Source organism: Dermacentor andersoni, chromosome 2 (genome assembly GCF_023375885.2).
Source record: "Dermacentor andersoni chromosome 2, qqDerAnde1_hic_scaffold, whole genome shotgun sequence".
In the NCBI taxonomy this organism is placed as follows: domain Eukaryota; kingdom Metazoa; phylum Arthropoda; class Arachnida; order Ixodida; family Ixodidae; genus Dermacentor; species Dermacentor andersoni.
Window position 1 is genome coordinate 100,173,379 of NC_092815.1, and position 16,225 is coordinate 100,189,603.

At 48.3% G+C, this 16,225-nt stretch overlaps 1 protein-coding gene across 7 annotated transcripts in view; it reads left to right on the forward strand.

Annotated features, from left to right (window-relative positions):
- The first annotated feature begins 3,199 nt into the window (after window positions 1-3,199).
- Window positions 3,200-16,225, forward strand: part of LOC126541550 (uncharacterized) — a 70,266-nt gene continuing 57,240 nt past the window's right edge. Inside the window, exons 1-3 of one of the 7 annotated variants that reach the window (XM_055076728.1) lie at window positions 3,200-3,870; window positions 4,501-4,650; window positions 4,761-4,823. In XM_055076728.1, the coding sequence (XP_054932703.1) occupies window positions 4,578-4,650; window positions 4,761-4,823 (136 nt within the window). In that variant the 5' untranslated portion in view covers window positions 3,200-3,870; window positions 4,501-4,577. Of the gene's footprint in view, window positions 3,871-4,488; window positions 4,651-4,760; window positions 4,824-16,225 lie in introns of all 7 variants that reach the window. The other 6 variants (XM_055076729.2, XM_055076730.2, XM_055076725.2 and 3 more) reach the window with 6 other exon arrangements.

Below are 16,225 nucleotides of genomic sequence, written 5' to 3' on the forward strand. Positions count from 1 at the left end.
GAATGAACGGGATATATATACAAAGTAGTGCCGCAGTGGGTCATGCGCAGTGCATACATATAAGCGTGACGTAGCACTTATTCAGTCTTGCTACACTGCCCTAAGTAGATGTATTCCCTTACCACTTCCAGTGCCTCGCTACCTATCGTAAACTGCTGTTCTCTTCCGAAACTGTTAAACATTACTTTAGTTTTCTGTAGATTTATTTTCAGACCCACCCTACTGCTTTGCCTCTCCAGGTCATTGAGCATGCATTGCAATTGGTCTCCTGAGTTACTAAGCAAGGCAATATCATCAGCGAAACGCAAGTTGCTAAGGTATTCTCCATCAACTTTTATCCCCAATTCTTCCCACTCCAGGTCTCTGAATACCTCCTGTAAACATGCTGTGAATAGCATTGGAGATATCGTATCGCCCTGTCTGACGCCTTTCTTTATTGGGATTTTGTTGCTTTCTTTGTGGAGGATTACGGTGGCAGTGGAACCGCTATAGATATCTTCCAGTATCTTTACAAATGGCTCATCTACACCCTGATTCCGTAGTGCCTTCATGACTGCTGAGGTTTCGACTGAATCAAATGCTTTTTCGTAATCAATGAAGGCTATATATAAGGGTTGGTTATATTCCGCACATTTCTCTATCACCTGATTGATAGTGTGCATATGGTCTACTGTTGAGTAGCCTTTACGGAATCCTGCCTGGTCCTTTGGTTGAAAGAAGTCTAAGGTATTCCTGATTCTATTTGCGATTACCTTAGTAAATACTTTGTAGGCAACGGACAGTAAGCTGCTCGGTCTATAATTTTTCAAGTCTTTGGTGTCCCCTTTCTTATGGATTAGGATTATGTTAGCGTTCTTCCAAAATTCCGGTACGTTGGAGGTCATGAGGCATTGTGTATATAGGGCGGCCAGTCTTTCTAGGACAGTGTTCCCACCATCCTTCAACAAATCTGCTGTTACCAGATCCTCCCCAGATGCCTTCCCCCTTTGCATAGCTCCCAAGGCGTTCTTTACCTCTTCCGGTGTTACTTGTGGGATTTCAAGTTCCTCTAGCCTATTCTCTCTCACCTTATCGTCGTGGGTGTTACTGGTACTGTATAAATCTCTATAAAACTCTACTTGCCACTAATTTTTTCAGGGCTTACATCCATTGTATCTGACTGATGCACAGATCGACGTAAGCTAGAAATAATAGAGCTTCTACAAGCCGCTATTTCAATTTTCTGTAAAACAGGCAGCAGATCCTACCAATCGCGGAAAGTGCAATTGAGAGGCTGTATCTTCGCACATAATTGTTCTCCGCGGAAAGCAGAATTTATAGTGCTGTGTTTCCGACTGAATAACAGCAGTTGGCGACGTGCTAGGTGACGGAGCCGCCGCGGAATATTAAGCATACTGAGGACAAGCGCATTCTTATGCAACGCACAAATTTCCGCAACAAAACGCTGTTGAGCAGGCCGGAAGAATGAAAAGAAAATGCAGCATTAGGCGATGCTTTGCTACGAGCAAAAATAAAGATGCCTCACCTCGCAATCAACACTGTTCTTTGTTGGAACAAAGTTCTTTTGGCCAGTGTTATGCAGCCACTGCTTCCGGCGCAAGCCGTCACGCTTTGCTTGTGGCATCACAAAAACAGCATAACCATCTTCATGCTTCTTGCTGCAGTTATATGCGATGCAGCACGGCATAGCGCTAGCACATAGAGCAGGAAACACAGCGTACAACTTTGGCTACGCTGAGCTAAAGTGCCGAGCCAACCGAGCGAGGAGAAAAATGGTGCGAATGAAGAAGAAAAACACAAGCAAAACGCAAGAACAGCGCGTTTGCCGGGGCAATGGCAGAGATACCAAACGTCATGCAGAAAAACGGGGGAAAAACTGGTTGCCGCGGTGGGGGATGCGCAAGGGGTGAGAAGGAGACGAGGAGGTCGCGCGGCGGCAGCAGATTTCAAAGAGTGGCGGTACTTTCAAATTATCAAGGGACTTTATAGTGCCACCTAGCACCTAGCGCCACCTGGTGCTCAAGGGCGACACCACGCGCAGTGAAACGGCTAGGGCAGAGTGGGGTGACGTCAGAGGATACGTGCGGGTGAGTGCGGAGGCCTTCTCCTTCTCTAGGTGGTTCTGGCTAGGTTCGATGTAGGCGCAGACATGGGCCAAGCTCAATTTGTCACAGGTCATGCTGGGTTTGAGGCAGGCCCAGGCATGGGCCCACCTACAAACTGTCATGGGCCTGGCTAAGTTTGAAGTCGGCCAGGTGGGCAGCAATGATCGATCTTAGGTCGTCACCTTAATAGTTGGCCGATCTAAGGGCGGTGTCAACCCCAAGAATTGCCCAAGCGAAATGGCCCAGCGGGCCACACGTGGCACGGTTGGCTACCATATACTTGCCCGACGTTGGGCCGAGCAACCTTTTACCACTGGGTTGGTCATCTTTGCAGGTGAATAAATATGTGTCTTAGCGTAATGAACCCTGGCTACGGCAGTGCTTTAACTCGTACTCGAAAAGAAAACTCAAAGAAATACGAAATACGTCAGCACAATATTGCGCGACTTCACTGATTTTGCCTGGATTCGCACATGCGACAACAATACGTAACTCGTTCATTGTCTGTCCGTGTTCATATTCGCCTCGTATTTGACGCCAAAACGCCAAAAACGATACGACAGGTCATATACGTTGTGCGCTCTCTCATGACGGGAGAGGGATAGAGAAACCGAATTAGACTCTTAGGAACGACTCTTAGGAGCAAGAGGGTACACGCATTTATGTAGCGTGGTTTATATCGTGAGCTAGCTATTTTCCCATTATTTTTTGTCATAGAACAACCGGAAGTGACAAAACTACCGAATGATAAGCAGCCAATTATGAATAGAGAGATGTGTCGCGACTCTGTCTTAGCAGCCCAAGTTGATATTTATGTATTCATGTGGTGTGGCAGGTAAGCAATCGCGACACAGTACTCAGACATTCTTTTTCAGACTGCTTGGCACAGCTATAGTTGTAGCTCCGTTTACTGCAATCCTGGAAACGGCTGCTAATCGCACGGTAAATGCCGTTATAAGAGACCACCATGTGAGAATCTTATATTTCGCTAGAATAGCAGCTTGGGCTTGTTGGTTTTCCATCCTACTATTACCAGCGCGAAATGTAGACAAGAGACGAGAAAAGAAGACACCACAAGCGCTGTGGTGTCTTCTTGTCTCGTCTCTTGTCTACATTTTGCGCTGTTAATAGCAGGGTGAGAATCTTGTCATAGCTCTCCCGTCACCGAGCGTAATGGTGCAAACATTCTCCATGAATTTCGATGTTTAGGAAATGACTGCTTGGTGGGAAAAGGTAAGACATTTCTACTGTTATTCTGCTTCACAAGAAAAAAAAAGAATGGCGTTTGTGAAGAATGCTAGAGGAAAACGCTACAGAACAAACAATATTTTTGCAGCGACGGAAAAGGAACCCAAAGGCGTGAGTGGCCAGGCTTGAGAAGCACAGTGTATGAAGGTTGTCCTGTTGTCTCCTCAGAGCGCTCGACAGGTGCGATCTTGAATGGGGGTCTGATTACGAACAGCAACAAAATGTATGTAGCTTTTTTTTTTTTTTTTGCTTCACCCTGCCCAGTTGGCTCTGCTCTTCTATACAAGGGGCACCTTTTCGTTTTCTAATGCATTGTCGATTAGCCCTGCAGCAACTCTGCATGCATTCAAGTCACACCTACACGCCATGTAAAACCAAAGCCTGCTTACTAAGGTTTACCCAGAAAAGTAAAGGAGCTTGTCTAGGCGAGCCAAGCGTCTGAGGCGTCATTGGTTGCCACCCCCCTTTCTTTCTCTTCTCTTAGCAATGTACCACAACGTTTCCTGGACACCCAACGGTAAGATGGCTGTTGTTATTTGTATCGCTTTAACTGTCGTATCGAAAGAGCTCGATTTATATTTACGAGGCTATTAGCGATAACTGAACGAAATTTTGCTCACGTTTTGAACTTTGCCGACAAAATGAACACTACGCAACCCTTCTTGTTTACACGTTTGAACGAACCATGAGTGTAATATTTGTACAACTTATTTGCTTCGGGCTTATTTAAGCGCGTAGAAATTGCTGCTGTTGCACAAACGTTCGCGTGCTTACAAGATTTTATTATAGACTGCGTCGGTTCTTCTCAAGGGAGAATGAACTTCCTTCTCCTTCACGTAAGAAAATTCTATCGAAACTTCCAACAACAGTATTTTGCTTTGACGAAACTTGTTTCTTGAGCGCATACACTACATTTTACCGTTCAAAGCTACGCATTTCATATAATAAACTGCTCATGTGTGTAACCTGTTTGCAACCGCCATAAACCGCTTTCATCAAATCTGCTACAGCAGCACACTGCTGAACGTGAACAGCTGACCAATAGGAGGACTGACAATACAGTAACGAAAAAAATTATCATTTCCATTGAGCTGTATTGAAATGTATCTTCTACTTTGAAATAAACTGTATACAGAATCGCTCGCAGGCAGCCACTGCCATACTGGTAACAACCAAATGTGCTGCAGCAGCTTCTGCTGCACAACAGTGTAGCTCCAGGCAGGAATGCATGAGTTCACCACCGGCCTGCTGCTTCTGGTAGCGGCTCTCAATTGGGGCAACGAAATTTCGCTGGCGAGTGAGTACCAAACCACCAAACAAGCTACTTCTTTAAGTTCTAAGCTAAGTTTGATTTAGGATCGATACAACCCTTAGATGCGATAACTTGTTTTTTTTTTTTTATTACAGCTCCTTACATTAAGGACCATGGGTTATACTCCAATGTGACGCTCGAGCCACAGAACACTTCAGGTATAGTCTTGTGTATAGCAGTCTTTCTCAAATCCTGACATTGAGTATTCACTGCTGAAGTTTTTAGCTGCACTGAACGTACGTTCTTGACAAAAACAGGAAGTGGAGTATAGAGGGCGTCAAAAAAGTCTTCTTTTTGCAAAACAAAGAAAAAGAAAAGGCTCACAAAAATGCCGGGTGCCCAATTCGCTGCTTAGTTTAGGTCCGTCATTATGGTCTTCGCTCCGTGAAGAAGTATAACAGTGTTACTTTGTCAGGAACAAATTAAAATTAAGGAAGCTTAATTGTTTTTTTATTATGTGGAGAAACATATGCCTTATATGGATATCGATATTTCGACTTGATAAGCTTACAAATTCTGACAGACGATACATGCCCCTCGTTTGTTTAAGGACATTTTCGATGGGACAGGTAAATACATATCATGTAGCCCGTAAACAATGCAACCCGGCTGCATTGTACACTAGCTGCCTCCAGTTTCTGCCAAAGTGCAGCGTAATTTTATCGCCGTGCCTACTGCCACTTTTCTTTTTTCGTTTCACTGTGTGCTATACATATGAAGGACTAGCCATATGTCCATTTGAGAGAAATTTGATTGCGTAGAATTACGCGCTCTTAAAGCGCGCACTAAATTCCTCAGAACTTGCGTGGTAATTTGCTAACAAACGGATGGTAATGAGTAAATATGTCGCGAGGCATAGAGAGGAGAGAATGAATTAAAGGAAGAGAGCTTACCTAGCACTGAGCCCAGCTGGCTACCCTGTACTGCCAAAGGACAGGCAGCGTGAAAGTATGTGTGAAAGTATGTGTTGGCATGTGTGTGCTGTTAACATCACGCAATAGAAAGGGGAAGAAAAGATTAGGAGAAAGACAAAAAGTCAAGGGTTTAGTGCACTGGAGTGACCAACGTATTATAAGTTCTCAACTCTGTGTTACAAATTACTAACTCGTGGAGTGATCGTTTTTCAAAGCGTCTCTCACATGTAATGATTGAATACTGATGGCACTGCGGACAGCATAAGCCTGTTACTGTATGCACGTTCAATGTCTCTTCATCTTCAAACTGCTGCGAATACTCTTAACGTTGTCCGTGAGTTCGCTGGAGTTCTTACATGGAACTGAAATTCTCCCAACGCTTTCCAGATGGAGTGGGGTGGGGGAGGGAGCAACGGGAGGATTTTAAAGATGACGTAGGATCCCATGAAAACACTTCTACTGCTTTATATTGTTGCAGGAAGAAAGCAGGCCCACGAGTATACAATAATGTATATTTTCAACAGAGGTATATGGCGTTCAGGCAACTGCCACACTTCGTCTTCCTCTAGTTCAATTCAACTTCTTCCTTCTCTTCACCGTAACATCACCCTCCCGGCGGAGTAGCTCCGTCCCGGTGCAAGTTATAGAGCCTCACTTAATGGGGGGACATAGGGCTTGAGCCTGACGACGGAAACAACATCGTTAGTGACGTTGGGAGGCACTGAAGGCTGACCGACTGGGACGATCTCGTATGTCACGTTGGACAGTTGGCGTAAGATCTGGTACGGACCAGAATAACGCGAAAGTAGTTTTTCCGACAAGCCGACGCGACGTGAAGGCGTCCAGAGAAGGACAAGGGAACCAGGTGAAAAATGGCAGTCTCGGTGCCGAAGGTCGTAGCGTCGCTTTTGAGAAGCTTGCGAGACTGTGAGGCGATGACGGGCGACTTCTCGGGCCTGGGCGACTAAGTCAATAGCATCGCGCGCGTAACCAGTGCTGGGTGATTGTACTGCGGAAGGTAGCAACGTGTCAAAGGGCAAGGTGGGGTCGCGGCCATACAACAGGTAAAATGCTGAAAATCCGGCAGTGTCATGACGGGACGAGTTGTATGCGAAAGTGATGTACGGTAAAGCGACGTCCCAGTCGCGGTGATCGTCGGAAACGTACATGGCCAGCATTTCAGTTAGCGTGCGGTTGAGTCGCTCGGTGAGGCCGTTCGTTTGAGGGTGGTACACGGTAGCAATCTGGTGTTCTGTAGAACAGGAGCGGAGCAGATCATCAACGACCTTCGATAGAAAGTAGCGGCCGCGATCTGTCAGCAACTGGCGAGGGGCGCCGTGGTGCAGGATGACGTCGTATAGTAAGAAGTCGGCGACATCTGTAGCGCAGCTGGTTGGTAGCGCTCGTGCGATGGCATACCTCGTGGCATAATCTGTTGCTGCAGCAATCCATTTGTTTCCTTTGATGGAAATTGGAAAGGGGCCCAGGAGATCTAGGCCCACACGGAAGAAGGGCTCTGTAGGGATATGTATTGGTTGCAGCAAACCAGCGGGAGGCATAGCAGGCACGTTCCGGCGCTGACACACGTCGCAAGAAGTGACATAACGGCGCACAGAGCGATAAATGCCAGGCCCGAAGAAGCGGCGCCGCAGGCAGTCGTATGTACGAGTGATGCCCAGATGTCCAGCAGTAGGAGCATCGTGAAATTGCTGGAGCACGGCGCGTTGAAGGTGCTTGGGAACGACTAGGAGGAGCTCCGGGCCGTCAGAACGAACGCTACGACGGTATAAAGTTCCATTGCGCAAGGTGAACATCCGGAGGGACGGGTCGAGGAGCTTGGGCGTTCCATAAGTGCTCGAAGAAAAGGATCTTTGCGCTGCTCGTCGCCAATATGGAGAAAGCCGGAGAGGGATAGAACACTGATGTCCGAGTCTGCATCGGTATCGTCCGGTTGATTCACGGGATTGCGGGACAGGCAGTCAGCGTCTTTATGCAGGCGCCCTGACCTATACATAATAGAAAAGTATATTCTTGTAGACGCAATGCCCAACGTGCAAGTCGTCCAGCTGGGTCCTTCAAACAGGAGAGCCAGCAGAGGGCGTGATGATCGGTTACGACGCAGAAGCTCCGACCGAACAGGTACGGCCGAAATTTCGCGATTGCCCATACGAGCGCGAGACATTCTCTCTCAGTAATGAAATAATTTCGCTCGGCCGTGGAAAGAAGGTGGCTAGCGCAAGCGATGACATGGTCTTGGCCCTGTTGACGCTGAGCGAGGACAGCGCCGATGCCATGACCACTCACGTCAGTTCGTACTTCAGTGGGCGCAGAAGGGTCAAAGTGTGACAGAATTGGGGAAGTTGTAAGCCGCTCAATCAGGGTAGAGAATGCTTTCTCCTGCAGTGGTCCCCAAGAGAAAGAGACGCTTTCTTAAGAAGGTCAGTGAGAGGCTGAGCGATGTCGGCAAAATTTTTCACAAATCGCCGGAAATAAGAGCATAAGCCCAGAAAACTACGGACATCGTTTGTTGAACAAGGTACAGGAAAATTTCGCATGGCGTGAACTTCCTGTGGATCAGGTTGGATTGCGGCGGCGTTTACGAGATGACCGAGCATGTTAATTTCACGGCGACCGAAATGGCACTTGGAAGAGGTTAGCTGAAGGCCAGCCCTGCGAAACACTGAGAGTATGGTTGTGAGGTGCCGCAGGTGGCTCTCAAAGTTCGGCGAAAACACAATCACATCGTCGAGGTAACAGAGGCATGTAGACCACTTCAAGCCGCCCAAGAGAGAGTCCATCATTCGCTCGAATGTAGCTGGCGCATTGCATAAACCAAAGGGCATGACTTTAAATTGGTACAGACCTTCCGGTGTGAGGAAGGCGGTTTTCTCGCGGTCCATCTCATCGACGCTAATCTGCCTATAGCCGGAGCGGAGGTCAATTGATGAAAAGTATTGGGATCCGTAAAGGCAGTCAAGAGCGTCATCAATGCGAGGCAGGGGATAAACATCCTTCCTTGTTATTCTGTTGAGGTGACGGTAGTCAACGCAGAAGCGCCACGAGTTGTCTTTTTTCTTTACTTTACTTTTTCTTTTTTCTTTACTCGGTATCCCACAGCAGGTCGTCTGCCGTTCCGTCGAAGTTGTTTGTGATCGAGCACTTCTTAAATGATTTGACCACAACGTCCACTTGGACCCTCTTCCACGCGTCCGAAATCCACTTTGCGATGGTTGATGGGGACGCTTTCTGCAGCTTTCCCGTCGGCGTCTTCTTCCACTCAGGGTTTCGCAGCCACTCTTCGTACTCCTGTCAGAGATTGGCTTTGAAGGGCTTGTTGACTGAAACGTCGAGGGGTTGCAGCACTGGCGTCATGCCACCCGGAATCACAACCACGTCGTTTTTGATGTTCCGAAGCTTTGTCTTTACCTACGGGGTCAGATGGCCGCGAAACGCGTCCAACAGAAGCATCGACCGCGTGCCTGCAGGTCCGCCAAGCAATGATTCCAGAGTGAGCAAGCGCGTTTGGCGGCCTTGGTTACGCGCTCTTCCTAACAAATAGGGGGGTGCTTAGATTCGCATGCAAACTTTTTTCCTAACTTTTTCGCGAAAATAGAGGGGGGGTGCTTATAAATGGGAAGTGCTTAGAATCGCGAAAATACAGTACTGTTCGGCCGCAAAAAAGAACAACTCTTTTTACAACGAGATTTCAGAATTAATGCAAAATATTACCGTAAACACTACGCGTCACCACATTATTTGGCACATACCTACTCCTCAAAACAACTATGCGAAAAATCAATCGCTTTTACTCTTCCAACTCTGCTCAATAATTTTGCTGACAAATCTGTAGATGTGTCAGAGTTGTCCAAAAAAACAATGCGAGATCAGTTTCTGTGAACTATGATGCCTTTATTTATAAATTTTCTTGTATTTGCTCATTAATGTGAAGCTTTCCTTTGTATTTTGCAAAATATTTATGTTGCCTTGTGCAATCATTGTCCATACATATGTGTAAAAGTAGACATTTTATGAAAATTGTTTAATAACTGCTACTGCTGGTGCTGTGTAGAGGGGCAGCCACCTCGTCAAGCTACTAACCTTAGTAGTTTTTTGTGGTTACTTCTTCCTTGTGTATTTGTTCAAGGAGAATAAAATTCAATTCAATAAATTAGGATCAAGGTACACCAAATTTAGAGCGCATATATTAATGGAAAATAAACAAGCAACTCAATACATAAAGAAGCATAGCACAAATCAAATTAAGCTTCGAGTAGAAAAATATTAGGGCGAGAATTTAAGGTCAGAATATTAAGATAATGCCCGCATGGGTGAAATGGTACACTTATAAATAAATAAATAAATAAATAAATAAATAAATAAATAAATAAATAAATAAATAAATGTAGTCATGAAAATGCAAAAGCTGCTATAGCCCTCACTTCAGAGCATACCTGTTGCAAGTTTCTATCCACTATTTAAGATTAGCGGATATCTTGAGTGTTTGTCCTGCCCCATGTGTCATCATAGGAGATTTCAATGCACACCATCCAGCATGGGGAAGTACAAGCACAAATGCAAGAGGACGAAGCTTAGCAAGCATCGCCTACAACTATGGCCTTGCTTTCTTGAACGATGGTAGCCCCACCTTTCTTCGAGGCGTGACATACGGCAGCCTCCTCGACCTTGCTTTCGTTTCCAACTCTCTCGCCAGATGCGTGAAGTGGTTTCCAGATATTGAGACACATGGGAGGGATCACATTCCCACCTATCTGAACATCAAAGGCTTGTCGTCTAGATCTGGGCCACGGAATACCATTCGGACGATTCAATGGGCCAACTTCAAATCTGATATGGAAGATGCGTGCCGCGAGGGCCTACCCTCTGGGTTAGAACAAACAATTCAATATACGATGCAAAACGCCACTCGCAAGATGACGATCTCTTCCACGCGAAACGACTTCGACATGGAATTAGAGTGACTTCGAGAACTTCGTCGCCGAGCGGAACGTCGATATCTGCGTACAAAATGAATCCATGACCATAGGGCAGCCAGGGGGATGCAAAAGATTTAGCATCGTATGGATAGATTAGCGTCGGAACGTTGGGTAACGTTTTGCCAGACACTCGACCCCCGTAAGCCAATGTCTCACATTTGGAAAACGGTTCAAGGGTCTGCGTTGCCTTCCGGAACAGCGTTTTCCATTCGAGGCGCTCGCGCTTTTCCAAGGGCGGCAAGACATCGATGTCGCAGAAGACTTTTGTGCGTGCATCGCAGACCAAGCGACTCGTCCAGATCCTCCAGCCCGAGGTGACGTCCCCCATAACCGTGATTGCCACATGGATCTTCCTTTTACAATGGAGGAGTTCGAAGCGGCACCAGCTCTCCGCAGGCGCTCTTCATCTCCGGGTCCAGATGGTATATCATAACGAGCCTTGTGCTATCTCGGAGAATCCACACGGATAGAATTGTTGAGTCTTTACAACTCCTCAAGGCAGAAGGGAAATGTTCCTGACGAATGGAATGTATGCCGCCTGGTGCCACACTTGAAGCAGGGCAAATCCCCACTAGAGCGCACCTCTTACCGCCCAAGAGGCTGGCCAGCTGTGTAGGAAAGATAATGGAACGGATGATCCTTGGTCACCTGGAATGGTACCTTGAACACTGCAAGATTTATCCGAATTCCATGACTGATTTCCGACTTGACCGCTCTTCCATCGACAATGTAGTTGATATCGTTTCATATGTCCAGCACAAAAGGCCCCGTAAGCGTTTATCTGCAGCTTTATTCTTATGTGTGAAAGGGGCATACGATAACGTATTACATGAGGCCACTCTCGACGCTCTTGCGACGGTTGGCCTAGGTGGTCGACTCTTTTTGCGGATTGCAAGTTATCTATATGCAAGATCATTCTATGTGTTAACTGACGATGGTCCAACTACGCGACGCTATACCAGCAGGGGCGTTCCTCAAGGCGGTGCTCTCAGCCCGACGCTATTCAACCTCGCGCTTGTTGGGCTTGCTGAATACTGTTAAGAACGGCCAGCTGAAGTGCAAGTATTGCCAGCCAGTTGCGACGGCGGCGGCAACTTTCCTGGAACGCCACCGCAAAACTCTAGCTACGGCATCACTAAGTCGACTGTGTGTGAAGAACAATACGCGCGTCCTCAACTCTCCGTCGCTAGAGCCAAGATGAGTGCAATGAAGCAGGCTATGTGCCTGAACCCGCACCGCCAACCTCGTCTGCTGTGAACGAGGGAGTCCCCGAGGGAACGTAGTTCGAGGCTCCTTCCCACGCGCCGTTCAAGAGGCAAGACAGTGGCCACCTGGTGGCGCGCTGCAGGGGTCAGCTCAGGGAATAAAAGGCGCCTTTCCTGGACTAAGCCCCGAGTTCTACGAAGTCCGCCTGACATCGGCTCCGGACCGTGAACCTGTGCGGAAGTGTGCGTGTGTAAGCTGTCCCGCAGAGAGGCGGCTTGTTTACGATGACTGGACGAACGTTTCCCTCACCTTGGGATCCAGGGAGGACCGAGTGTTTGTAAACCGCTGTTGTGCGGCGGCTCAGCGCACCTTTCTCAAGCAGTCACGTTAGACTGATGCACTTTTCTCTCGCAGTCATGCTAGACTGATGAACTTCAACGTCCTGATGTAGATACTGTAAATAAACCCATATTCCTCGTTCTCGATGAGAAGCAGTCCTTCCCTTGAACAACGTCCTCAGCGTGGATAAGTTGGACGACGGCATGGGCCAGCTAACTTCTAATTCATGCCCGACTCCAATCTTGACAACTGATTACGAGCCATGGGATTGAGCCCCCAATCCTAACAATAGTTGCCAACTACCATCAAAATTTCAATATACGCAGATCACATCTGTGTCTGGACTTCGGCAGTCACACGTCCTCAGATGCGTGCGCGGCTTCAAAGAGCGGCAACTTCGACAGCGATTACTTGGGTAAAAAAGGTCTCAGCATATCACCAGAAAAATGCGCACTAGTCGCATCTACACGCAAACCAGTGACGCCTTATGTCATCTCAATCAATGGGCGGACCATTTCCTATGTCAGAACCCACAGATTTCTTGGCGTAATTATAGACCAAGACCTCTGTTGGAGCCCGCATGTGGCCTACGTGAAACGGCGCCTGACAGCAACTTCCCAGTTGTTTGAATACTTGACAGGAAATACGTGGGGGATGTCAGTAGATGCAATGCTGGAACTCTACAGAGCTCTCTTAGTTTCTTAAGGTATAGTCTACCTGTACTGAACAACACCTGCAAGACAAATATTCGTGTTCTGCAGGCAACCCAAGCTCAAGCACTCAGAGTTTGCCTTGGTTTGCCCAGATGCACATCAACAGAGGCAACTATTGTGATTGCTCGGGACCATCCAATGCAAACTCACATTACGGTGGAAGCCCTCAGAACGCACATCAGATATCTTGCACGTGCCCCCTATCACCACCTTGCAACACTACCTTCAGACAAGCACCAAGCATCATTCTCTAAAACTATCGTCAAGTACAACGACAAACTTTCCTCGGGCTTCACCGCTGCATCTAAACCATCGATACGCCCTTGGTGTCTTATCAGCCCCACAGTCCATCTCAGTGTACCAGGAATCGGGAAAAAGTCTGAGCTGTCGTCGCTGTTGCTGAAACAACTGCCTCTGCTCCTTCTGCGCGAGAGGTACGCGGACAGTGTACATATTTATACTGATGGTTCCACAAACATCCAGTGTTCGTCCGGCGCTGTGGTTGTCCCAGCAAGAGCTATTACCATCAGCTTTAGGACTGACCACCCAATGACATCGACATCTGCGGAACTAGCTGCTCTTCACGCTGCACTCTGTTTCGTTAATCGGGAACCGCCTCGACAATGGTCAATCTTCAGTGACTCAAAGGCAGCACTACAATCTGTGCTATCGGCTCTGCTTCGCGCACCATTTGAACAGCTGATATTCGATATTAGATGCCTACTCCATGCATCACCTAGAAAGGACACCACGTGACGTTTCAGTGTCTGCCAAGTCCCTGCGGCGTCATAGGAAACGAAGACGCGGATAATGTCGCTCGGGCACTCTTGAAAACACGCAGGAAGAGGCCATACCACTTTCACAGTCCGACGCAGCCAGCAGACTTCGAGTGCTTGCACAGGAGATCACGCACTCTCTATGGTGCGCGCCAAGCAGCCTGACCAACCGGCGCAATCGTCAATACGACCTGCACTCTTTGATGCATCTCTGTATGCCAAGTGGACACCGCCGAAGAGAGGCCACTCTGCTTTATCGCTTATGGCTAAGGGTGGCATTCACGAAATCTTACTGATTTCGCATTGGAATGGCCGACAACGCTCTGTGCAATGCCTGTCTTTGCGAGGTGACGCTAGATTCTGTGCGACTGTCCTGAATATAATATTCAGAGACAGTCCCTGGCGTCCGTTCTAGCGCACCTTGACAAAGGACCATTGTCAGTTGAAACGATTTTCACACATCGCCGACAGAAGACATCGCAGCTGAAGGCGACGAAGGGACTACTTCGGTTTTTGAAAGAGATGGGCTTGGACAAGCGGCTGTGACAGTGATGTCACGTACCACGCAAGAGTGACGGACTGTAATTGACGATGTGTGTGCTGTGTTATGTGCTCTCTCTGTCTCCTCCCCATCTTTCACCCCCCTATCCCGCTCCCATGTGTAGGGTAGCAAACCGGTCGAGCCAAACTGGTTAACCTCCCTGCTTTTCCTTCTCCACTAATTACGTCATGATGTAGGGTAACTGCAGCCGTAAGGTCCCTATATAAAAGAAGTTTGCAAGGTAGCAACACTCACTGTTCTTTGCGCCGTCCTCCTCACTCTCGCGCTTACTCTCTCTTTTCTACTTCATTCGAGTCTGTGATTGGTTATTAGCTTTCACGTAATGCGCTAGATGGCTAGAAGAGATGTTTAATATATTGAAAGAGGTTCAAAACTAGTGCACAGGCACTAATCATCTGGCCTGATTTCTGACGGAAGAAAAGGCGTAGTCCTAGCCAAGACCACAACGCGGCCAAGACATAAGCTCCCTGCAATGAAGTTTGGCTGTACATGTCGCAGCCACCTTGCAGCGGCTGTGAGCACCCGAGAGTATGCCCTCACCGCCATTTCACCATTGTTCGTACTTCGCTCAGGCCCGCCTGAAAGCCTCATTTTCTACTTTTGAAATGGATTCACCGCGGCCTCTTGGCAGCTTCTCCGCGAAAAGTATCAACAAAAAATTCAGTGCGCTTCCACTCTGTGAAGGATGGCCTGCGAAGCTGTGTATGGAGGCTCCTTAATGGCGAACCGCACCTCCCCCGCGGGTCGACCCGGCATTGCACATTCTTCGGGATCGGCCCACGTATGGGCAGTGCTTAAAGCCTGCTTCACCTCCACCGCGGGTTGCCCTGGTAATGCAATATGCGGGGTCGGCCCACGTATGGGGAGTGCTTAAAGCCTTCTTCACCTCCGCCGCGGCTCGGCCCGGTATTGCACTATATTTGGGGTCGGCCTACGTATGGGGAGTTCTTAAAGCCTGCTTCACCTCCACCGGGGGTCGGACCGGTAGTGCACTATTTTCACGTGGTAGTGACGGTCAAGAAAACAGTACAAACAGCCAATTAGCGTTGGTACACGCAGCTAGTTGGACAGTCCGGGACGGCAAATCGAAGAGCACACACTGCGAACTACATTTGGAGGACATACGGGGTGCCGTATGTCCTCCAAATGTAGTTCCGCCGTGGCAGCGGCCGCCTAGGTGTTTCTAGGAACTGACATGGTGGCGCTGACGGTCTAGCCGATCACTACGCCACCTAACCATTGAAGATAGCCTATAGGACGGCGTTTCATCACGGAGGAAGGAAAAGTGCAGGAGGGAGCATTACATCACGCAGCCAGCCTTGGCAAGTGAACGTTCCGCGAAGGCACAGTAGTGGCCCAACAGGTGACCTCTTGCATCGACATCACGGAGCAAGAATCGAGATTTGCTTAGACGTTCGGTTGCCAGTAGCTATGCCAGTAGTTTTTATTCGGTGCGCGTTTGATCGGCTGCCCTGCCGTGGCTGTGCCTGCAGAGCGGGAGCATTAAACCCAACCGCGCACTTTGACGTGCGATTCCGTGTTGCGCCGCCAGCTTGCCTTCAAACACATTGCGGTAAGCTCCCTCCTATCTATTTCCTTCCTCCATGCATTGAACCTAGCAATGCGCACCCTACCTCCGAAACTGAATGAAGTCCCGGGACTCATCCAGTCTCAGTTCATTCATTCAGACACACGCTATAAGCCGAGGACAACACGCTCTGGACATGTGAATGGTCGGACGGCGCAGTTGAAGAAACTCTCCAACGGGCTACCGACATCGTCGTGCAACACGTGAACGCAGCGGGGCTAGAGTGCTCTCAGCAAAAGTCGGAGCTCCAACTGATCCGGCCAACCGACAAGAGCAAGCACAAGTCACCTCCTAGTCACCTCATCACGATACGCGTAAACCGGCACGCCAGTCACCCACGTCGACCACGTGCAAGTACTGGGCATGGTACTACAGCAGAACCGGCGGAACGGCATCACTATAGACTAGCTCCAGATGACGGTGAACCAGACCACGATATTGCTACACATATTGAGCGAGCGTAAGCTA